Source organism: Myripristis murdjan, chromosome 14, assembly GCF_902150065.1.
Source record: "Myripristis murdjan chromosome 14, fMyrMur1.1, whole genome shotgun sequence".
Taxonomy (NCBI): domain Eukaryota; kingdom Metazoa; phylum Chordata; class Actinopteri; order Holocentriformes; family Holocentridae; genus Myripristis; species Myripristis murdjan.
In genome coordinates, this window is record NC_043993.1 from 32,011,203 (window position 1) to 32,036,714 (window position 25,512).

Here is a 25,512-nt window from a genome sequence, read left to right on the forward strand (position 1 = left end):
TTCATCTGCACCACACTATCATTCCCAGCCGCCGGGCATCATTATCCATCTCAGTGGTGAACACATCAGAGTATTAACTCTGTTTGAACATCTGGTTTTGTTTACCTGAAAGCAGGGAACGAGGTGACACTGTTTTCCGTTCAGGGCACATCACTGATCTCTCGATTACTCCCGGCTCCTTATCCCGCACCGTCTCTTCATTAGACAGCAGTTTAGTCAGCGTCGAAATGACTCTGAATATTTCCCATTCCCCCCCCCCCTTCTTCTGAAACGTAAAACTATTGAACTCTTGGAGGCAGGCTGTTGATACTGCCACATCGCTGCATTATTGATTGTGGTCAGTGGATTCCACATCATGACTAATGTTGTTGAAAATGCAGTCAAAAGGCAGCGTGGGGTAATGTTACGATGGCGCTCAGAGGGCAAAAAAAAAAAAACAAAAAAAAAACACAAAACAGGAGATGGAGCCGCCACAACATATTCATATATTCAGGCAGATCCATCTCCTGTCGTGAAACGCGGTGGTGTTACCAGTGTCGCAGGCAGGGAAGCAGAAGAATCCAGTTTACGAGTGGATTCTTGGTTAACGCTTGTTTTTCTGAATAATTCTGTTTCCGAGTAGAAATGCAGCGAGCGCACTCTCTTCATCAGCTCGTTTGTGCATTCTGATAGTGATTTCTAACAAAAACTTAGGGCAAGACAGCCGTGGACTCAGAAGTGCTGCCTTTTCAAAAGCCGCACCATTAGAGTTGGCCAGCACTGATATTTACCCACTTCAGGGCTGCATGACAAAGAAAATGTTTTTCAGCAGAATGTTTTGTGTGTGTGTGTGTGTGTGTGTGTGTGTGTGTGTGGGAGGGTGTGTTAGGGAGGGGGTGCCAGGCACAAAGGATTTCCATATTTTTGGGAGACTCTTTTTTTCTGCATCTTCATTTGAAGGCGAGCAATTATTCATGCAGTGTTTCAGAGGTCCACTTTTTTAGATTTATTTGACTAAAAAAAAACAAAGAAGAAAGAGACCTTGTACTGTGGACAGAGCAGCAGTCAATATTGTAATTGTGGCTTTTTTCAAGCATTTGATTTTTTTTTTCTAACTGGTCAGAATCCGTGGAGTGGTTCGACTATGTTCATCAAATCGTGGAACCCAGCAGCTATCGACAGACGACGATTTAGCCTCTGGGGGCTGACGACCGGTGTTTCAGGGTCTCTGCTGGAGCTGCTGGCTGCTCGCTCCCATTCCCATTTCCTTAATTACACTAGTCAAACTTTTCTCCACACAACACACAAACACTGATACCAGTGGTAGGTCCAGACAACATTTCCACCAATGGTTTCCGTCTTTTTCACTCCCCTCACAGACCGCTTACCTTCATAAAACCACTGAAGCTACAAAGTAAATTCATTATTACATCAGAATCAGAAAGATTATATTATATATTATATTTATTGCCAAGTTTTCACAAACAAGGAATTTGACTTGGAGTTAAGGTGCTTCGCATAAATAAATAACACACAATAAAAAGGATCTGGAAAAATAAAAATTAAATGTAGTTAACATGGCAAAACACAGAATGAACACACAAAGTAAGACAAAACAAAGCGCACCAAAACACCCAGGCGGCCATGCGTGGCAAGACAAGCAAAACATGAAACATGATACAGTGTCGAAGATTGGCTGGAGATGCAGCATCAGTGAGTTTCAGACCAAAAAAAAAAAAAAAAAGCGGAAAGCTCTGAACTGTTGGTCAGAAGATCACATTAATTAATCATGAAGAAAAGATCATCATAAACAAAATGAAAATGAAGTGGAAAATCAAAGCCCTCGGCAACCACTAAGATCTCCTGCCACCAAGCAACTTTTTTTTAATTTATTTAATTTATTTTTTAGTTGGAGGAGATGCCAGCAAAGGCCAACAATTGATTTAGGTTTTTTGTCGCAGCTGAAAAAAAAAAAAACGGTTCCGTCCTTTTACCTGCTGCACATTTCCCCTTCATGATTCCAGACAGCGTAGGTGAAGGTGAGGTAAGGAGCAGCGTCGATGTTGAATGCAGGCGTACTGTGTAGACTTCATCATACGCCATCCTCAGCATTATATCTTGTAGCTGTTTTGTTAGATAACCATGCCTTGAAGCCAGTTGATCCATTGAACTCTCCCTATTAATCAGTTCAAACAGGGCTCTGATCAAAGGATGAAATCCCCTCGAGCTCCTAAGGGGCCCCAAGCAACGGCTTATGAAATATATATTTTGCACTATTCAGTTAGTGCATCATTAACCTAATGGAAAGAGTGCCGGATACGCTTGTGCACATGGATTTCCTCACGAAATCTTCTTAAGCAATAAAAAAAAAAAAAAAAGCTTCCAAAGTGCCATTTTTTTCCATAGCAAAAAAACAGGAAAAAATTATATTCCAAAAAACAGTTCCCAGTGGTTTTCGTAACTTTCTTCTTTCATCCTAAGAAAAAAAAAATGTTCTCGATTTTTTTTCTCCTTAAGTCAACCCTTAACTCCTTAACTTAAAATTCCTGCGGTGAAAAGGTATGCTGGTAATGTCAGACATTTAATAGACTTAATGGTCTTACAGTCTCAAGTTGGATTTAGTGGTGGGAGTTGATGGATTTGTAGCCTAATATATCAAACCAGGTGTCCCATTACCAGACAGATAGCATTAATATTGACACACACGTTTGTTTTAAATCTGCTTTCCTTTATTAACAGCAGATATTACGAAAGCTACCCTTTATTTTTTTGTGTTATTGCAATTTATCTGTTATCTGTGAAAGTACTATCCCATCGTTTCCTTGTGGCGCGAGGTTACTGTGTGGAATTTCGTGCAGACACTACTTGCTGGATCTACTTTCCAATTCAAAAAAGGAAAATAACACGAAAAGAGCAGTTTAGTCCTCTCAAAAAATGGGTACCGGGATTTGTTGCTTGGGGACAGATTCAGCTGGGCCGCATTTTAGACTCTGAGCCCAAAACAACATTGGTAAACTAAAACAGGGAAATGTCAGGCTTGCATTGTAATCAGAGTATTATTGTCTGGAGGCAAAGCAGCCACAATACACATACAAACAATGTAAAGAAATAAAAAGAGAAAACAGGGGATAGTGGTGGAATAGTGTGGACATAATCCAATAAGATCTTTGGAATCAGATCTCAGAAATCCCATCAAAATGAAAAGAGCAATCATACCCCGGGATATGATATATAGAGAATAAATGTGACAAAATCATTTGCATTTCTGTGCTTTTTTTTTTTTTTTTTGGACATTCCTTCTGTCTTTCTTCACATAGATCCCAGACAAAACCCCCATATAGCCACTGCCACCTCCAGATAAGATCATTTTAAAGCCCTTTTTTTGTGAGTTTTCTCAAATTCAGTGTGGAGACAGGGAAGAAGGACGGCTGTTCAATCGAGCGGCTTCACATGTGCTCACCCGCCGGGCGATATCGATGTCTGCTTTAGCGTGTCACAGATAGAAGGGGGGTGTCTGCTTTCACCGAGTGATGTCGAGACAAATAGCCGGGGATCTCAGTCACGATGTTCCTGAGAGGAACCTTTTGTGAGCGGAGGATCATATGAATAGCTTGATCCTGTCCTCATTACAGGCCACTCAAACTGAGCGGTGGACGGAGCTCTCCTGTTGTGGAGGGCAGATAGTGAGCACTTCGGCTCCAATAACGGGCGAAGTTTGGGTGTGATCGTTCAAGTCGGGCGAAATTTTATTTGCCCCCTCGCCACTAGAGAGCAAGTTCCCTTTTTGGAATTGGTAAATTTGAGGATTACCACCCCGACAGGCAGGATTTTCATAACAATAACCCAATCATCAGAGAGCCCTGGCACAACTGCGACAGCAAAGAGGACATTCCAGCCGAACTCTTGGGCGTCTTTGCATCGACGAGAGCAGCACACAGGAGAAACCGGGAGTGCTCAGAAATCCTATCTGCACAATTATCAGAACAATCAGGCTACCTACTGAAAGCTATTGATTGGTCAGAAGCAAATCTGTAGCCACTGCAATTACGTTTTGTTTGAAAGCAAGAGGCAGAACAAAATTTGTAATCTCCTTGAACCGACTCTTCACTTGGGCTTTAGGAGGGAAGAAGAAGAGGGAATGGCGAGATTAAGGAGCTGTGATTGTTTATTGACAAGACTGCACACTGTATCAATTCACAGGCAATCACTGATTAATTTGTTGCATAGGATGACTCCATTAGAATAAATAGAAATGCCCCGACAAAGCTGCCTAAATGCTTCATCTGTGAAACAGCATTCTTGTATGCATGAGTTGTATGAAGAAAAAAGTTCATATTAACTGCTTTAAAGTGAAATAAAATATTGCAAAGACTATGCAGATGTTTTTTTGGTTTTTTTTGTCCATCTGAGGCTGATAGGGAAAGTCAGCCAGCCACATGTAGATAAGCAGGCAAGTTCCTGACCCTGTGTTTGAATGTCACATGAAAAAAGTACAGATGCAAAGTGAATATACGTAAAATCGGGATGGACGTGGCTTTCTTCATGGTGGCGTCGACTGCAGCCAAGAGTGGAGTCATTTGATCAGAACACAACCATTTTTATTTATCTGGGTCCAAATGCAGCGATTATCCTCCACTAGCCTCAACAACTGAAAAAGTAGCACATAACAAATTCACAAGTCGTGGAGGGCAAAATTTGGGTTAACCCTAACCCCAACCCTAATAATACTAAAGAAGAAAATCCCCGTTATCGACTGATTTTACAGCAGGAAAAGTGTGTATCGGGTGTTTTGAACCAATAGCATTTACCAGTGACATCTTGGTTTGACTTCCCAAAGACGACGATGCCAACCGCAAGCACTTATTGGACAGGAACGATGTAAGATTTTCGACCACCGCTTTCCATTGTGCCAACAGTTTCACTGCTTATTTTTACAAATCGTCCAATTAATAAACGAATCGCAGGCTATTTTAATTCTCTAAACTCCAGGTTGTAAACGACGCACTGTGGAGCCCCATGTTGAGGGCCTAAAATGTCACGGAGGCTTCCTTTAACAGTTGCTGACAGCATTTCTGCGAGCCGTATCGAACGTGCAACATTGACCACATTCAAAGCCATGCTTTAGGAACTGGCTTGTGCTCCAAAATCGTTTCTGGGTAGTTTATTGGACATTGATTCAAGGACCTGACAAGAATCCCAAACTACCCTAATCTGTCTTTTAAATTGTGTTCAATGAAATTCAGCTCCCCTCTCTTTTACATGTGGGAGAATCACTCTGACTCTCCTGTCTGAAGGTGATTTTCTCCATTTATTTCATTATATGTCGCCTATTTCTTTATTTTATGTCTTATTAAAAAAGAAAGGTGTCCTGAGATGTATTGACGCAGAGCATTAGCCGGAATGAAGAGCAGCCAACAAGATGCACAGAAGATGATGAAAAGAAAAGAACAAAGGAGGATAAAACATGTTTTACATATAAATCAGCAAATTTGAACAAATTCAGGCAAGAGGAGCAACTAAATACTAAAATATGTTCTGGTAGTCACTGTTAAGACTAAATTAAAAATATGTTTTCAGCTGTCATTTAGTCCACTCGGCCTGCCTCTATGAAACTTTTGGGCTCAGGTGTTTCACATCTTTGGGCCGTAATGAATACAAGATTTTTTTTTTCTCATCAGTGAACTAAGGGGCATGTGAAAAGCAGCTGCAGAGCACTGTGTTCATATCTCACTAAATGGCATCATTTATAATTAAAACACAGTCCTGACAACTACTTCATTAACACAATTAGGACAATTTGGTGCCATTTCCCACTGTATATTTTATGAACAAGTTGCTGCAATCTGTGTTGGGGTTTCACTTTTCTCTCTCTCTTTTTTTTTGTTGTTTGTTTGTTTGTTTGTTTGTTTCTTGGCAGTGATATCTTGGGGAACGTGGAGGTGATGCAGCTGGATTTTGAGATGGAGAACTTCACCAGCCTGTCAGTGACCAGGAGGATCAACTGGAACATCGACTACAAGGGTCAGAACCCGCCTCCCGACTCGGAGAAGGTCGTGACGGAGCTGACCGTGGTGCAGAAGGACATCCAGGCCATCATTCCTCTCGCCATGGTGAGTGACTTGCATCATCGGCCATATCCACACGGCGGCCATCTTACTCTGACGTCACGTTCAGCTGTGCTCCAGGTTGTATCTTTTAAAAACGTCGTGAATCTGACTAAACATCACCATTTCAATGTTATCCAATTGATGAACAACTGAAAAGCCAATCAAATGTAAAAATCCAGTAGGACTTTGGGCCATATTTCAAGGTTAAAGCATATTTGATCACCTGTAAGCTAACCTGTTTTCACCTCAGAAATGTTCAGGTTAGCTCAGTAACGTCCAGAATTGAATATCCATTCTTTTAGCAGTTGCTGATCAATCGGGAAGTGGTGAAACAATAACGTATTGTCAGATTCCCTACGTTTATAAAAGACTAAACCTGACACAACGCAGCAATACAGGACGATTCATGGCTGCGTTATATTCATGGCTATGTTTACATGCACTGGTAAAGATTTTTTTCAGGCCAAGCTGTTTACTTGAACCTCTGATAACCTGCAGTTGCCACAATTAATGAATAGAGCAGAGATGTTGAGCTGCTGACTCAAATTTCTCAATGATTTTTCCCACGGGAAATATGGGTGTTAGTTCTAACTTTTAAATGGTGTAATATCGACATATCACAAGATACTAGATTGTGAGGTGGCCTTATATGTTTACATAGAGGCCGTCAGTCAATCAGGTTTCTCCTCAGTGTTTTATTATTGCATTTCTTAAATCGTTTCTTGTTTCCATCAGCCACCATCCGCTGGCTTTCAGCTCGTAAAACATTTGGTTGTCCGACAAGTAAAAGTATAGAGACGGAGCGCAAATAAGTACATTCCATTCCTCTCCACTGACTGGATATTGTGTGACTGTGTCTCCTTATTATTGTGATTTATGAAAAAGCTAGAAATCTGCTGGGTGGTGCAAAGTTGTAAATGCAAGGTCAAGAATCCAGAATCAAAGTTTTATTAGGTTGCAAACAGAAAAATAGTTAAGGTTTTCTCTCTTTTGCCATGTGTAAAACCAAAAATATTGAGCTTTTCTAAATCCCTATTCCTCTTTAGTGGATAAGGTGTGCCATGTAATTGTTAGATATGTTGACACTACTAGCTACAGGCATTTTGGTAGGTGCTTTACATTTGGTCACACTGATTGACACGGATTGTGTTTACCCCACATTTTGCTCTGTCTCCATTGGTAAAATGCCCGTCATTAAAAAAAAAAAAAAAAAAAAAAAAAGGTCAAATCAAATGGACATGCACTGTGCAGTTTTATCTGACCACTAGATGGACTCAAGAACAGCAAGTTTGTATGTAAACTCCCTCCAAACTTTGCTAAGGTCTGTACCTGCAGGCTAAGGTCTAAGCTACACCAATCTAATATATTTAGGTAGTTCCTTATTGTCTTCTGTTTCTGATTCAGAAAGTCGCCTTCTCAGCTTAGGGCCACCACCTGCCTCTGTCACTGGGCTCACTCATCTCAGGCCTTGTCCAGACTGCCAGCCCAAATACATTTGTTTTTTGTCATATCCAGATGCAAAATCAGATCCAAACCACATATGGAGGTGGATTGAAATGCGATTCCAATCGGGTTTCTACAGTCTGGACGCTCAAATAGGATTTCTTGTGTCTCCTGCGTCACTCACAACGTGACACACAACGCCTCAATGCTGGTAAACCGCGTCTCCGGCGTGTAGAAACTGACGCCTACGTCGTTACCATAGCAACCCATCCGGATACATTGATAATGCCTGGACCACACAAATCCGATCGGATCACTTGCAAATAACAGTGCAGACCGTCTGTCTTAAAGATCTGATTTGAGAAACATATCTGTATTTGTACCTTTACGTCTCAAAACGTTTTCCACACAGCACACATTAGTTCATGACATCAGGACTAACAATACTCTGTGACATATGAAACTTGTTGCTGGTACTAATGGTTACCATGGTTACTGTTGCATTTGCACAGCCATGTCTCTGGCTTTAATTCACACAGAACAAATAACTGGGCCAGGTCAGGTTGTAAGGTGGATCATTACCTTTTCACAGACGGCTGATTGGGTGTTTATATGACACATGAGGTTTACCACAGCATTTGCGCATCCATTTGTCCGACTTTATACCAAATAAATCCCAGTTCGGCTTACTTTGAGAGATGGATCACTGCATGGATACCGTGACCTTCCTTTTTACCAGGTTATCATCTTCTAAAAAAAAAAAACAAACAAACAAAAAAAAATGTTTTCAGCGTTATGCAGATATAAAATCTCTGTGTAAAGATGGCATAGAGTTCCTAAACGGGTGAAAATGACCATAAAATGACTCCAAGGAGCATAATCCAAGTGGTTAATTAGTACTATGAGTCCAGAAGTCCAATATTTACCTCATAATTACCTAGATTTTCTGGACTTGTTCTACAGCACAAATTGTGTTGTAAATATTGTAGTTAGAGCTAAAGTGTTTGGAAAAACCCAGTAAAATGGTAGAGACAAATGGGAGACTCAGATTTTACATGATGTCTCACTTTTGATATCACACATACACATTTATACAACATTACATAGTACGTACAACATTTATCCATTAAACATATTAAAATAAAAATGACAAAACTTATGTGAATATTCTCCTTGTCACTCTCCATACTGTTATGGCTGCAGGCTTTGTACAGTACCACTTGCTTTCTACAACAGTGACCAGAAAAGCTGCTTTTTTCTCAGAGTGCCTGCCTTGAATCCTCCAGTTTGCTAAACCTGACAAGAAGTAATTTGCGTTTTGTTGATTTGACTCTTTAAAAATGCATTTGTTAGACTATTGCATTTGGTTGGTATTGTTTAATGCTATTTCAGCTGAATCTGGTCAATCTAAAACAAATGCATCTAAATCCTAAAATCTTAACAATGATGTTGACCGGCGAATATAAGTGTCTAATGGAAAGCTTGGCCCCTTGTGAACTACTACTGTACCCTCAAGCTATACCAAGTTTTGACCAATCAGAGACGTTGCTGTTACCATAGAAACATAACCAGCGTTGTGTGTTTTTTGTTTCTTTTAGTCAGACAGTATATTCCCCACCTACAAATACTGTAGAACAGCCTGTCAATAAGTGTGAACAAGTCCATCTGACAGGCACCGTCTTCGATGTAGATTACTTAAAATACAGACAAAAGACATGGTGGTCCCTATGGCAACAGTAAGTGCTGCTTCCCAACATGTCTTTTTGTTGAAATCTGATGGCTCAATCTCAGCTCAATCCCATTGGCCCTCTGTCTACCTGACATCAAGCTGATGGATGATTAGATCGTACTGACGTCGCCCCTACGAAGTTTTCTCATCAGCCCAATGTCAGGCCGGTGTTTCTGTTTCTGATGTGTGCATTGTACCCGTGCGTGCATGCATTGTACTCACGATGCTGCATGACCTTGCACAGGTGGCGAACACCAAAGGTGAATGGCGCAAGATGTTTCCATGTCAGGGTAGCGTTTAATATCGGTGTAAGCAAGGCATTTTAACCAGGTTTTTCATGATCAGAGTATGAGATTAAAGGATTATTCTAACCCAGTCATGGCATTTACATGTACTGACTCAAAGCTTTGTCATATTTGGGAATTCTGTATGTGCAGAGGCTTCCTGAGGAGGCTTTGATATGAGAGCCTGCACTTGTAATGTACTTTGTGAAGTACATCAGACACCCTGATGTGCTGTCGTTAAGAATACATTTAATCAACACCTACACTCGATGATTTGCTGATTGCCTAGAAAGAAAGCCAACCAAGTCCCCACACGGAACACATTAAGTGTCTATTACTCTTTTAATCGTGGCTCTTCTCCCTGCCTCATGAAAGGCGGCAATTAGTGAGGGTAGTAAACAGATTATGGGAACAAAGGGAAATTAATCAAGGAAAGGTGCTGAGTACCTGAGGCCGGCTTCGGGTCTTTAGTTCCTCTCCTGTGGCCTCACCTCACTCGCTGGGTGGGGTGAAACCCAATGAAAAAGTCCAAATCAACCCGATGTTTGGCCATTAAAATTTACCATGCGGGGTAAATGTTAAAGAGGGCCCCGTCTGGATTCAGTGGGTGTGTTGGTGTACAGGTGTTGTGGTACTCGCTCAGTTAGCAGGCATGGCACTTCAGGAGCACTTTCTAAATGTGAATGTTTGTGCTTCCTTCTGTGTGTCGTCCTTCATTTTATACATCTACGTCTTCTGTCTTAAATGACAAGCACATCATCGTCGTAAAGCGACGCAGTGCTCAAGGTGAGTAAAGACCGTGCATGCAGCTGCGAGGAACTGATTTGCAACGCGTACAGTGAGGTATTTGGGTCAGCAACATATTTATCAGTGTTTAGTCTCCATCCTGTTTACGCGAGGTTGGATCTGGACTCTAAATAACACAGCAGCTTTGAGGAAAGACATAAAAAAAAAACCATAAATAACTCTGACACAAGACGTGAAGGTAACTTTTTTTTTTTTTTTTTTGCAGTATTCATAATATTTAAAATGAATTAAAGTTCAACGAACAGTTCACCCATGAATTAAAATACTGTTATCCTTTATGAAACCCCGTGCCAGCTGAAATACAGATGAGGCGTCTTTGTCCGTACACACAGGGAGGTAGTCAGCACGGCTCTGCAGCCGCCTCCTCCACATCACCTAAAGCCACTGGTTCCTTTTTAAGTCTTCCAAAGACAAAAGACAAAAAATGGCAATAAAGTGACTCCATACAGCTCGTACAACACGATCTAAGTTTTCCCAACGCCGATCGATTGCGTCCTGCGTGGAAAGACCTTTCCTTACACAGTTATTTTGCACAAATCCTCACTATAGCCTCTGACAACAAAACAGTTCACACCCATGGACATCCGAGCCTTGCATGTCCACTCGCAAGAATTACTCTGCATAGGGATGAATAGATAACAATGACAACATTTTGATATTAGATTTTAGAGTATGTGTTATTTTACTGGTCACCTGCCAAGAGACTGCAGATGAAAATGAGCTCTTAAGATAAATCTGGCGCAATACAGAAAGAAGAGAAACTGAAACATGTAATATTGTTCACGCTCCTAGAACAAAACAAATAAATTAATACATAAATTTGATTACTGCTAAACCAGGGCTGCTTCAGCATTTAAATGCTATCCTGATGGTGTACCCGAAGCCTAAAACGGGTGAATGCTTTGGCAGAACAATATCTCTTACATGTCTGTCACACATTGGCAGCATAGTAACGGTTGCACTCCGAAATAAATTCTTTATAATATCCCTAAGCTGCGCGTGTAACTTAGTACACGGTGCATCTGCTGCAGCATGAAGTCCACCGCCTATCTCCGGTCCCCTTTATGTTTGGCATCAACATGTGTAGTGCATGCTGATCATGTGTAGGTATGTTTTAACTGGATAACATTTGCATATGGTAATAAAATGTGCCTGTGGTGTCCATATGGAAATTATATTGCTCTCTCTTTGGAAAGACAAACTGTTGTTTCCGTTGTCATCGGCGACAGCAGATACCCTATGGACAACTGTTGTCATCACTACAGATATTTTAGGTCTGGCAGTCAAGTTAATGGTTCAGTCATCAGACAAAACTGATAATACTGCATCCGTCCATGAGTTTTATTCTCACATTCCATTTCGATAAATTAGTGTTTTCAGCATTCTCAACTATGTCGGAGTTCCTTTCTCGGCTGCCTGAAGGCCACTGCTTCCCTATCATTACAAAGATAGACCTGGCTAGATTGGTATTCACTGGTGTGTTTGTGTGTGTGTGTGTGTGTGTGTGTGTATGTGTGTGTGTGTGCGCACCTTGCTACAGATACAAAGGGAAAGAGGGGAGAACACACCACAGAGTGAGGCCAGTCAGTTCATGCAGCACGACAGCTTCATCAATTTAAGAAGTTTTCACACCCCGGGAATTCTCCCAGTGCTTCCAATTAGTCTCCAAAGCATCGTTGACATTGTTCAATGATATAAATATTCATTATACCCTTCAAAACAAATTTGAGACCCTCCAATTCCGGGGAAACTCAACCCCTCATTACTGAGTCGTCAGAAGGTGCAGCGAAAGGGGAATCTGGCACCTGGAGAAAAAGTTGGGAATTATAATAGGCAGGCTAACCCTAAAACCATACAGCCATTTATCATTTTGCAACTTTTTTTTTTTTTTTTTTCCAATTCTGAAGGACTCCTGCAAGCAGGTCACTTGAGGTTGTGGTTGCGTGGGAAGGATCTATGATCTGTCGTTTCATCCAGTGGATCTCCATTCAGAACTTGGCCTCATGACAGATTGGATGGTAAATAATATGACCACAAGGAATGGAAGCCGGTGCGCCGTCCTCATTACCGGAGCTGACATAGCTAAACAGTGACAAGGCGTAACACAGTCAATACCTGTGACATTTGATTGAAGAATTGAACAAAACCCGTTGGTACAAATCCAAACCTCATCAGTTCTGACAGCCGGTTGTCAAGAAGCTCAGTGGAGCGGCGTGAAGTGGCAGAGGTGTCCATCGCACTGTGAGGAAGATAAGAAATGACTAACACGCCTCAGTCCTGTTTAGTCACATGTTTAGCCTGTCATGAATCTTAATGAGGTCATTTTACACAGTTCACTTCACAGTAAGCAGTATCAGAGTTCAGTTAGCTCTTTGACACCGGAGCAAATTCACTTGACTTCAATGCAAATGTATGGGGAAAAAAACAAAAAGCAAATCAACAAGAAATGACCCAAAAAAAAATATTACTGGAAAATTTGAAATAAATAAATAAATAAATTAGGGCTTTCAAAGTTAATGCATGCAATTAATTTTAGGACCTTAACAGGTCAATAAAAAATTCTCACTGGAAATTATTCACTGGACTCATACATGTCATTATAGTGGTAACTTCCATTTTGCCAACAAAATACATTTCATACCTTTTTTTTAAATTCCTTTAAAGTCTTTACTACAAGTATTACATGAATCCAGACAGACATGGATGCAAACTGGAATTTGACTTATTGGGTGGAGGCATATGCGAGGCGTTATGTCTAGTGTTTTTTTTTTTGTTTTTTTTTATAATTATATGTTTAAAATTAAATAACAGGAAAATTAGCACAACAGTTCTGCAGGAAGACTCCCCATATCTGTAGGAGGAAATTGGTCAAAATTACGCTGACAGGAGAATTTGCCACAGATGCAGTTGCAGTGCTTTGTTTGGAATAGTGTGTAACCTTCCCTGCATAATGTGCTTTTAATTGCATCCTGTGCTATTTTCAGTGCAGAAGGAATAATTAAATCTAAACCGTAATTGGTAGGTTGTACAGTAAATGGAAAAGTAAGAGCTATGCGATGAGCCGCCGCGGCTGCCGTGAACGTTCACTTTGCGGTGCACGCATCTGGATGTGGCCCAGTAGCAGGTGCTTATCTCCTGGCCCTTCCGAAGAGCATATTTAGGTGCTGTGGCACAAAAGACACGTTTTCGTGTTTCAACATCAAATTTAATGAGCAGGGAGAACACGGCCTGCGTGTATTCACAGAACCAGCCATTGTGTCTCAAGGGCTTTGTTCGAGGAGGAAGGTCCAGGCTCCTCTGGCCAAGGGAATGCAGCCGCTGAAGTAGAAGTGCATCAAATCACAGGATGAATAGCAGAGGGATAATAAAAGAAATGGCAAGAGGTATTTCTTGAATTGTAAGGTTGTGTATGTCCTCTATGTTGAGATCTTATTTATAGTAAAGAAAAAAAAAAAAGATAAGGTACAAGAAAGACTGGACATTGAAATTCACATCCTTCTCATTCTTTTGCTATTGAATAGCTGTCATTGGGGTTGAGGCAAAGCAAACCAGCACTTTTTCATCTGCTGCCACACACACTGTCAGCTTGTACAAACAGAATCTGTGCTTATCACAGAACTTGAAGTAAGGGATAATCCTTCACCTCAGAGTGCATCATCCTACTTATTACATGGCTTATGTAGCGGCCTACATACCAACGTGATGGTAGTAAACTTGAAACAATTACAATTTAAAAAAAAAGAAGAAATTCAAAGGTGAGCGATGCTACCCTGTTTATGATTCAAGGTTTTCCAATAATTCACACTGCAGCTAGCCAGAAGAGACACTCACCTACTTTTGTTGACTGGATTATGCTGCTCCACTTTTACCTGTGGGCAGTGTTGGAGCTTGGAGGATAACGGTCATAATGTCTTCTTGAGACCGGGTCAACTAGGTTCCTTCTCTGCATGTTGATAGTTTGCTAACCCACAACTCACAGACGAGCAATGCAAGAGACATATGGGCCTGGATTGACAACACTAATTCAGTTCTTTGTCAGTCGAGATAAAGCCGTTGAAACAAATGGCCTCTGTTGATTTTTTGTCGCGTCATTCAGCTATCCATTCACTCAGACTGCAGTGTACCACGGTGTAACAGCCATTCCCAGTCAAACATATTCCAGGGTGGTCATTGAGGCGAGAGGTTTCCCAGTAAATTCACAGCAGTGGAAAAACGCCTGTGTTTGAGTTGTCACTTCTGTCACCACTAGGTGGCGCTTGCTGTCTTTTTTAAGTGGGTCAGATCAAAGGTGTTGCACAGGTGAGTAGAAGTGGTCATGGTTGCTTGTTGTTATGTTTGGGTTAACCTTCGTTTTCAGCAGTTGTCCTTCAGATGTTTAAAGGATCATACCAGTGATTCTGCATGTCTAACACAATATCTACAAAATGAATAAATGTCTTGTTTCTGCTAATCTTTTCCCAAAGCAAGCAGTGATATTTTAGAACTCCAATGTAATTTTTCTACTTTTTATCCAGCTGTTGGTTCATTCATTCCACTGCGATATGAAAATGAACTTCAAAGACTTCAAACTTTCTTCACACCAGTTTTCCATCACCATCATAAAGTCGTTCATGTTAGTTTTCCTAAAAGCAGCAGCACTGTTTTGTTTTGATGACTTGAAATTGGGCGGAGTGAGACGGTCCCTCCACCAGAAAATAGTCCCCGGGGAAACATTTGCTTTACACAGCCAGTCACCAGTTCTCTGGTTTATGAGTGTTGACGACTTGGTCAGCGACAGAAGCAAAACATTATAAGGCGTCTGTTTCAACCAAAAAAATCAAATTCAAAAATCAAGGGATTTTGATTATATGTTGTGACCCCACATGATTTGCAAAATGGCTTGTTGCGATGTAAAATGTGAGGAAACTGTAGTCAGTGGGCCAAACATTCAAAATCACTGCTATGGCCCTTGAATAGAAGCACAGATGACGGCTCAAAATCAACTTTTACTGAAGAACATCGGAGCAGGAAGCGGAAAACAGTGGGAAGGAGGGCTGCTAAAGGAGCAGCAGGGGGATCGAGAAAGAGGAAACCAACATGAAATCACACGTTTGCTTCAAAGATTGCCTGCCCAGCTTAGTCTGACCTGCCGCAATCGGGGATAGAGAGGGACGAAGTGGAGGGCGGAAGCAGCAGCAGATTTACAGCTGCGAAGGTGAAAGAGTGCCAGGAAGATGTGGTTAAATCAAACCTGGGGCTTATCTCTCCGTCTCCTCGACTATTAGCACCGAGCCACTGAAGGCAGCCCTCTTTCGCGGGGCGTCCTTATTAGTTTGAGAGAAAAGAGACGAAGAGGAAGGAGAGCAGGAAGGATGATGCTGAGCGGTGCAAGAGGGAGGGAGGGGTGGGTGTGTGTGGGGGGGTGTATGCTGGATTGCCAGCTCCATTACCCCCTCGCTCTGCTGCAGTAGCTACCAGATGTTGAATAAAAAATGGTGTTTTCTCTTGGACAGGCACCATGGCTTGGAGTCATGCCACGCCACATTTTCACATGTACATATTTGTGTACGCAAGAAGATACACACACACACACATCTGGCAAAATGTGGTGTTTACATTATTCAAAAGCAGGAAGGAATGGCAGCTCTTGAAATGAGCTCTTCACTTCCATATGGTAATTAATCGCGTCTCGTCCCATTGCCTGTCACACCAATGCCCTGTGAGCACTTCCAGCAGGGCGCCGGAGTAATGGATTACATGTAATGGGATACCAGTAATATGAGTGTAACTGTAAGCACACTAATCAAAATAAAAAAAAAAAAAAAAAAAAATGTTGTTTGAGCTACTCAGACCTGTTACTGTCAGAAAACATCACCTTACATGATTTGCAATTATAGCTGGTTACAATCAGTCAGTCAATATTGTATGGATTTTGGAGTCAATCTAAAACTAATCAGAGGTGATCATACACTCTGGCACTCCACTTCATTAAATGACTGATTGTAGTTTCAAAGCAGACAACCACAAATCCATGAAGAGTCTTTTTGAGGGGACTTCTTCCACCTCTGAATGCCAAACGAGGCCTGCAGACCACATCGATAAACAGGGGCTGTGACACACTGGGCGTGCTCTGTGTATTATTATTGGTGTGCGTTTTAATTACTATTTTCCACTGCTGTTTAACTGCTATTACCTCTGTTTTACTGTTAATACTTCTGTTGAAATTGTGCATATTCCTATCTTTTTATAATCCCGGTTCATAGTGTCTATATTGCTTACTGCTATTTATCATGTGTATAGTGTAGATTCTGCTATTTATCATGTGTATACTGTATATTCTGCTATTTATCATGTGTATACTGTATATTTCTTCTAAATTTGCACATTGACCTACCTCTATGCACATTTTATACACCCATGCACACGTTTTTTCTGTTTTCTGTTTTTTTGTGGCACATTGCTTTTTGCACACTGGGTTGTACTTAGGTTATTCTGTTGTACTCAGATCTTATTCTGTTATACTTAGATCTTATTCTTTATTTCTATTTTTTTTATTCACTTAATTTGTAATCTGTGGATACTGCTGAAGAAAATGTGAATTTCCTGCGGGATGAATAAAGTATCTACCTACCTACCTACCTAATTAATGAGGTATTACGCAGTTTATCACACAGACCTTATTTTGGTTGTGGCTCCAGAACACTCCCATGACCTCTGCAGACGCAGTCACGTCAGAGGAGGGCGCGGACGCCCCTGAAGCTTCTGATGACGTTCCCACAACAGCAGTCATGTCCGCTCAGAACCAGATCCAGAATCAACTTTGACGGCCAAGTGTGTTCGTTGCATGCACAAAATATGATTGGAAAAAAAAAAGGAAAGCGACAAAAAAGAAACACAGAATTAAATTGGAATAATGAATAGGATACTGAAGGTATGTATGTGTGTGTGTGTGTGTGTGTGTGTGTGTGTGTGGTGGAGTTACTGACAGTCTGTTTCCCGAGACTTCCCTAGATAGTCCAAAACACCCTTGAAAAGATACATTAGATTATTGTGAGGTTTCTTTTTCTTTCTTTTTTTTTTTTTTAATATATGCTGAAAGATATTACATAGGTATATTATATGTATATTCCAGACCTATTTATTGAGTACATAACAAATAAATTTTTATCCAAATACGCAAATTATCCACTTATCCAAATATATCTGATACCTCCAAATCTTTATAAATTATAAATGATGCTTGCAGTCCCACTCATGTTACCCAGCAAGCAAATAACAAGAAATCAAGCTTGTTCTAATGAGAAACTTTTCAGCTTAGATGAATGCATTCACTACTTTCTTGTCAGCTTGTCAGGTTAAAATGGCTGTGCCCATGTCAAAATCAAAACACAGCTTTAGGAGGTTATTAAATGCTTGCAATACTACTCAGATTTGCCAGCAAACAGTGGAAAAAGTAGCATGTTCTAATGAAAAACGATTCAGAATCAGCATCTGAATGTTATAATGCATTTATTACCTTATTACCCTCTAGCCAGCCTGCCAGGTTAAAATTAACTGTGGCTTTGTGCTGTTTCATTTGATCAGAAACACTGTCAGGCTCTTTCAGTCAGATTTAATGATCACATAGCTTTATCCTGTGTTCTTTTTTCCATCGCCAATTTTTCCTTTCTGCCGACCGTGAGCGCCAGGCCTAAATCTTCCAGCCATTTGCGTAACGTTACTTGGATGATCAAAATAAGTTTGAATGGAGATTTATTGCTGCACTAAACAGCTGAGCAGGCTAAACAACATTGTGACTGCGTTTACATGCACACCATATTCCGATTCGGGACAACATTCTGGTTAAGGTAATTTTCCGAATAAGGTGTTTATATGCGTTACTGCAACTGGAATATTCCATTTACATGTTACTTGGCGTGTTCCCATGTTTTGGCATATTCCACGCTCTTATTTAACGCAACATTCAACCTGCGGGGGGCAGCAGTACGCCCATAGGCGTCTGGTCTGCCGGGAAATACAGAAGAAGAAGAAGAAGTCGCTATTTCTCTGTTTTCTCCCATCGATTTACTCCATGATATTTAAATCTTTCATCAGCTGAAGGCAGACTGCAGTCTCCTGGCTCTTGCTGCTGTTTGCCATGTCATTCTCCGCGCTTGCAGTAACCATAGCAACAAAGACGCCCCAGGATTCATTGTGAATCGAGCATGCGCAGACATAACTGAATATTCCAGTACGGGGCATTTTCCAATTAAGGTGTTTACATGGCACAGTATTCCGGTTAGAACAGGCATATGCCAGGGGTTTTATTTGGAATTTTCTCCAACCGGAATATGACCTTAATCTGGTTCGGTGCGTGTTTACATGACTCAACTGGAATACTGAGGATATTCCGAATAATACAGGAATATGGTGTGCATGTAAATGTGCTCACTGTGCAAAGTTTGAGGAGTAACTATGACCCAAGCTACAAGAATGGAAAGTAATGCCATTACAAAGATTAGTCTGTTTTGTTGGTCTATGCTTTAATGTGCGCTCCCCATCAGCCAATGGCAGGCACACATTAAAGTGACATTAAGCAATATTTTGTGCATTTCTTTCCACAAAATGACCCCTTGCCATGTGAGAATTGTCACTTTCCACCGCACAATTCATCACCAGCCTGTTGTCATCGCCTGGTTTAAGCTCTCTATCGTTTGGCTGCTCCACTTCACCCCCTCACCACTTCAGCCTCATTCAAACCTTCTGTGAAACCGCACATTCTTCACATGAGCAGATCCAAAGTTCAAGTCAAGTACTTCAACAATGAAGAGGCAGAAACACGTCACTCGAAACTTACCTTGAAGCTGAGACTCGATTTCATATTTTTGAATTCAGAGAAAAAGTAATCCAAATAATCCAACAGGACACTGTGGACTCATGGACGCTGTAGCCTGACTAAACATGTTGAGTTGAATCCATCACATAAAAAAAACAGCGATTGTTAATTACTGTATTCAATAATTTTATCGTTTCATATGGAACTCATTAATTGGTGGTTGAAATTTGCAATGCTCCAGGAAGAATCCAGGTAGACATAATTAGCGCTCCCACACCAGCACGTTTAATTGTAGCGTGTCTTGTGTAGTAAAGCTTACCAGATGCCAAAACGAGAGCTTAGGGATGATGTCTTTCAATTAGAACGTAGTCCCAGAGTCCAGTCAATTATCTAAAGAAATCTCGTGTACTTTTCTGCCTTAAATTGGCCCTGTTTGAGGAACAGTCCAAAAAATAAACCCTCAGTGTACATCCATGTACACACATAAGCTTCATTATCAGAGGGAATTAAAGGTGCACCACGCAGAACTGAGGACTGATTGAAGTGAGCACCGTTTAGACTCAGTTGACAAAAAATAAGAATATAGAATAAGTGCAGAATTCCTCACTGAGTCGGGTGGACAAAGAAAACCATACAAACTCAACATTCAAATTTCATGCTCATTCCACACGTTTTGTCGGGTGAGTCCTCATTTCGGAGTAATTTTACTTAGCATTAATCAACACCTGCATTAATCTTCTGTTTCCCTGTCCTCCAGGGGTTGAAAAGTTGAAGGCGTGTCGCATGTATGACCACGCCCAATCGGTCATGCATCAGCAGGAGCTTTCCTATTGACAGCTGCTAAAAAATACCTGCTGCTGCATCACTGATTGATTGTGGGCAAAAGTGCAACACGCCTCAAAGTTTCATCCTGCCCAGAGGGAAGGTTTCTGCAGACGTTTTCTGCAGACGTACTCGTTAAGAAGATGTACTGGAATTTGCTGAACTTATCCGCCACTCTTCAAAGTTACTGGTTCACTGAGACAAATACATTTCCAGCATTCTGGGAAGAGCAAGGTTGGTTTTAAGATGTTTGTGTTTGGCGCCCCAGTAGCTTTCTTGGTTAGAGTGTGTACCGCTTGTCAAGGCTGAGTCCTGAACGCAGCGTCCACGGTTTGAATCTGAGCGATTTGATCTTTAGCTGCTCTTAGCAACGTCCCTCTCCGGCAGCCACAGGTAGCTGCAAGAGGCGGCTGTTTGAATCCAAGTAAGTTTGAAGGACTTCATGTTCCTCGCCGTCGAAGTGCCCCGCTCAAAGCTCAGTGATCCAGCAGCATCGCCACGAGGGACGCTGTGCTGTATCGCAGTTGTAGTTTTGATACCACAGGTGTTTGGACCACCGGTACTCATCTACAACCCCTGAACGCCTCACCCGTCCCCAGCTCTGCAGGGAGTTCAGAGATCAGAGGTTAGCTGCAGAACAGACACCCTGCTGCTGGTAGGGATTCAGTGTTTTAGCCTTGGAGACTTCAGCAGAGTGGATCCTTGAATGCTGTGTGCCCTCATAATACCAAATCTGTAATATTCTCACTGTGAATAAACAGTGTTTGCCTTGCAATTTAGTAGGAATCCATGGAAAACTAGCCAGGGCAAAAAAAAAAATCTTGCATATTTTTCATGCTCTCCACCCTTATTAAGACTTTAAGATGAGGGTCTGGCAGATATTTAAATACAGTTTTTGATTTAGTGAAATTTACATGGTCTCAGCCTCTCTCCTGGGCTCTGCGTGCGCCACAAATGAGAGAAGTTGTTACCCTCTCGCAGCTTTTATGCTCTGCAAAAAAATAATGAATTGATTCAAACTTCAACTGAAGGTCTGGTGTGTATTTTAATTGGCTATTTCCAGTGCAGTGCAGTCAAAATAAAAATGTAGATGGGCTGACAATGTTGCCCTTGTTTATGACTAGTTTATTGGAATTCAAAGCGTATTTTTGTCATATTGCCTACAGCTTGCTGGATTTTCTTCATCATAATTTGATCTCGTTTATATAGATGTTCAGTAGTGTCAAACATGCAAAAATCAAGATAGCAGTATAAGAAAAAAAAAAAACATCTCTCTTGTAAACCAAATGCAAATGCAGCAAAGACTTTGCATGAACCCAAATGTAATTGCCTATATTGGATAATGACAGACTGAAATAGTTACTTTTAGGTCCCAGAAACATTTTTAAAGAAAGAAGAAACTCAAGTATATATGGTGTTTCATGCTACTATGCGTGATGACCACTAAGTGCATTTTTTGCATTTTTCTAGCGCTTTATTACTGACCAGTCTAAGAGCTTGACAGTGTTTGCCTCGCATTCACCAATTCTCACACACACACACACACACACACACACACACACACACTGATGGCAGAAGCTGGCATGCAAGGTGCCAAGCTGGCCAGCAGGAGCAGCAGGAGCAGGAGGAGCTGGAGATGGAACCAGGGTGTCTGGTGACCCTCTGATTACCAGACACCCTCTCTACCCCCTGATGATGTGTGGTAGGGCTTTTACGGCCAGAAAAGACATAACTATATGGACTGTTGGAAACAATTATTAACAGTAGAACTATTTTCTTGTGCAGTCTACTCTCTCTGCGTGGGTCTGCAGTGGCTGGCAGTTACCTGAAAGGTGAAATATGTGCAAAAGAGGGGAGTGGATGAAAATAAGCGAGCCGCAGCATTAGTCGTTTAATACAGTGGAGAAAATTGTTATTTTTGTCCTCCAACATGCATATATGAGCTCATTAAAGAAAAAAAAAATGATAGCAGACTCAAGCAATCTATTTCCATCTTTGTGGAGAGATACAAGAAGTGCAGAAGTTACCAGATCTTTCTGGATGTTGACAAGTTTTAACAATACTGTTAACAACAGTAATTTGAGCACATTCATCCATATGCACCCAGTTGTCTTATATACAATTCAGTTCAGGGAGTGAAAAAAATAATTTTTATTTATTTATTTATTTATTTATTTTTTGTTAAAATGGATGAACTATCCCTTTTGAAGATGCTCTATGCAAAATTGCCAAGGGTGTACATTTAACCTACAGTCACTGCCATCATGAGATGAGTTCATCGATGGGCCTCACTGATACCTTACGTGCTGCTTCCACATTTTTTGTCAGCTGATTCAAAAGCGTTGTCACTTAAGTTGATCCTTAAGTTGATTTTACATATTGCACCAATAAATGATGAAATGTTTCAGTGATTTGGAGAAAGTGAACTGATGGAGGACTGCTTGGCATTGCTCACATTGGCTGAAACATGATTTGTAAAGAAACGTAAGCATATCATAAAGAATGTCTTGTAATTTTTTGGTCTTGTTCTTTTGGGTCCATGCTTCATATGTGGGTATTATTAAGATGCTAATGTCTTTTAAGCAGTTTGCTTTGCCCTGACTACATGCATCAAGTTGAAAACATGGCGTGTTTTCTGGAGGTGTCTTCGATATGAGGTTTTCAGCCGTGACGGCGTTGCTGTTTTCAACTATCCCCTTTCTTATAATACCCGAGCTATATTTCCCTAGAATTTCCCTGGTTGGGATCAATAAAGTATATCTATCTATCTATCTATCTATTTCTTACACAGGAACTAACACTGAAATCGCACAAGTGGTGGTTACATGAAAACCTGTGCACTGGCAGATATCATTGCTTTTATGTAGCCTGCAGTTTAAGTTTGATACAAAGGCAAAATAGTACTGGAACGGGGAAAAGAGACATATAATTGTGTCCTGCTAGATGATTGAGGTGCATTGTCACCCCATGCAATTTTTTTTTTTCCCTTTTTGTCCTCATTTCAGTTACTTACAATTGCTCACCGGGGGCTTTAAAGGCCAACTTGGTGCAGTAGTGTGGCTGAAATGAGCATCACAGTTGATGAAACCCATTGAAAAGAGGCCTCAGTTAAATGAGGTCTGGTCTACTACTGAGAGTACCACCTGAGACACTGCGGACCCCTGATGGAAATAAATGTTTTAAATGATGACATCAGTAATAGTGGTGAAACTCCAGGGACAGGCACTCTCTGCCTCACACTGTTTTCATGAATATTATGTCTCTTTTTCTCTCCATAGGATACTGAGATTATCAACACGGCCATTCTGACTGGGCGTACCGTGGCCATCCCTGTCAAGATGGTTTCCATAGAGATGAATGGCGCAGTCAATGATGTCTCCGCCTTCGTGCAATGCAAGTCCTCCAATGAAGACATTGTTAAGGTACAGTAAAACAGATTTCCCGAATCTCCTCGTCTGGGATAAGATGTCAATTTAGAAAATGGAATCCCTCTATTCTTCCTCTAATACTGTAGAGCGGCCCAGAGCCGCAGTCAAAACATCATGAAAGCATAAAAACTTCATTATGCGCTCACCCTTATGCGCTCTTGATTCAATTCTTGCCTTATGGCCCAAATGAATCAATGGACAATCATACTCAAATGCTACATCTAAATCAATAGGGCTGCAAAGGAGCGGCGCATAAGCTCCATAACATGCTTTCTGAAACACCACGCCTACTCTCGGTCTGTTGTGGAGACACCTTGTCCCCGCAGAGTTATACACTTTCCTGATCTAGCATGAAGCCAACCATCTCTTTTCATTCACTTAGCCAAGTGCGATGGCTGCAGGCACAGATACAACACCAGTGTCCCGGGATGTAGAACAATCAACCGCTCAGGCCCACGGGGAATGCAAGCCTGAGTGTACAATATCAACTCCCATTTGTTGATTAAATAAATTAAAGTGGGATCACAACAACTTGCAGAGCACATTAGGGGATGTGATTACACTGTTATTATTTTCTCCAGTCAATTACAGTCAGAATAGATTGCATTATAGGCAGACTGCATAATTGCATAGGCAGTACAGTGAAGTGTAGCAGAGCTGTTTGGCACTTCTGATCATATTGAAAATGACGGGTGTAGGGGAGATGGGTAGTGACCTCGGATCAGAGGCCAGTAAATTCAGATATATGGAGCATAACACAGTGCCGCTTGGCTCGGATCCCCTCCTCCTGTCGTGCCACTTCTGCAACAGTGAGGCATATACACTGCATGTGCAAAATATTAGGGACAGCTTCCTGATATTTAGCCGCAGCTCCTTTCGCACCGTCTGCATTTCTCTCGTCTCGAAGCCCCTATAACTCATCCGCTTCCCTTAATCCGTCCTTGTGGTTGGTATAAATGTGATCAGAGAGATCATGAGAGGTAACAGCTTTTACCTGGATTCACCTCATCAGCTGGTTTCATTAAAAAAAAAAAAAAAAAAAAAAAAGCTGGTGTCCCTCATATTTGGTACATTCAGTGTATATCAAAGCAGAAACCCCTTGACACTTTACCTGTTTGTGAAACGCCGAGCAGACAGAGGCAGAAAATTTAATTAGCCCAGAACTGAAGATTTAAGAATATTTGAGCAGGGCACGTAACAAAACCAGCCGTGCCACATTCAGTTGTAAACCTCAAATATTCTTGTTTGAACCCTTTCGGTTTATTTATTTGTTTTTTTTTTGTTTGTTTGTTTTTTTCGTTGATTTTTATGGGCTGGATAGTTGCCTTCCAAACAAGTTTTCTGGCTCCCCTGCCAGGAGCTGTTGGGTGGACTTAATAAGCCCAGCCAAGGTAGCTGTGTCATCTGCATATTTACTGCTTCTTGATCCTGCAGTCATTAATGTGAAGGATGTGCACTGTGGGTTAAGTGACTGAATTTATGTCGGAACTTTTATCCTTAAGAACAGAAAGGGTCTCTGCCCATAAAAATCAAACCAAACATTAAAATCTGCCACAACTCAGAGTGCATGACTTAAACTGTCTTCTAGAAAGTGTGTTGATGGAAGTGACTTTTACATTTGTTTTTGGTTACGGCCTGATTTGAAAGTTTTTTTTGGTTTTTTTTTTTTCTGCAAGCTCAGTCTTTAACTGCCGTTTAAAGGCCCGAGCTTTGCAGAGCGCTCGTGTTGATAGCCTTCAGGGTTGATACGTTGGTGCTAAACATCACTCGATTGTTGCTGTGCCTCTAAAAGTTGCTGATCCATTTGATTAGAGAGAGATTAACCTTGAGTTCTGCACGCTTGTCAGCCTGCAGGATGAAGTAACCCTAAACCATATAGGTAATCTTTACAAGGGGTTTGACTCAGATGGGTTTTTCAAGGCTGATACCATTAGCTGTATTTTTGACTGAAGCTTACCACAGCTGATGTTTTCCTTAAACCTGGCCTTTGTATTCCAGACTATTACAAAAAAAAAAAAAAATACAAGAAGTTGTATTGTACTGAAATTGTACTGCCCAGAGATGGGGACTTGAGTCATTGCAACTTGGACTCAAGTCGACTCGAGTCGCTGTTTCAATG

General features: G+C 41.1%; 1 protein-coding gene across 2 annotated transcripts in view; it reads left to right on the forward strand.

Annotated features, from left to right (window-relative positions):
* The window catches only part of tmem132e (transmembrane protein 132E), a 436,525-nt gene that overhangs the window by 369,109 nt on the left and 41,904 nt on the right, over nucleotides 1-25,512 (forward strand). For both annotated transcript variants that reach the window (XM_030068902.1, XM_030068901.1), the window contains exons 4-5: nucleotides 5,897-6,089; nucleotides 23,244-23,387. In XM_030068902.1, coding sequence (XP_029924762.1) covers nucleotides 5,897-6,089; nucleotides 23,244-23,387 — 337 coding nt within the window. The remainder of the gene's footprint in view (nucleotides 1-5,896; nucleotides 6,090-23,243; nucleotides 23,388-25,512) is intronic.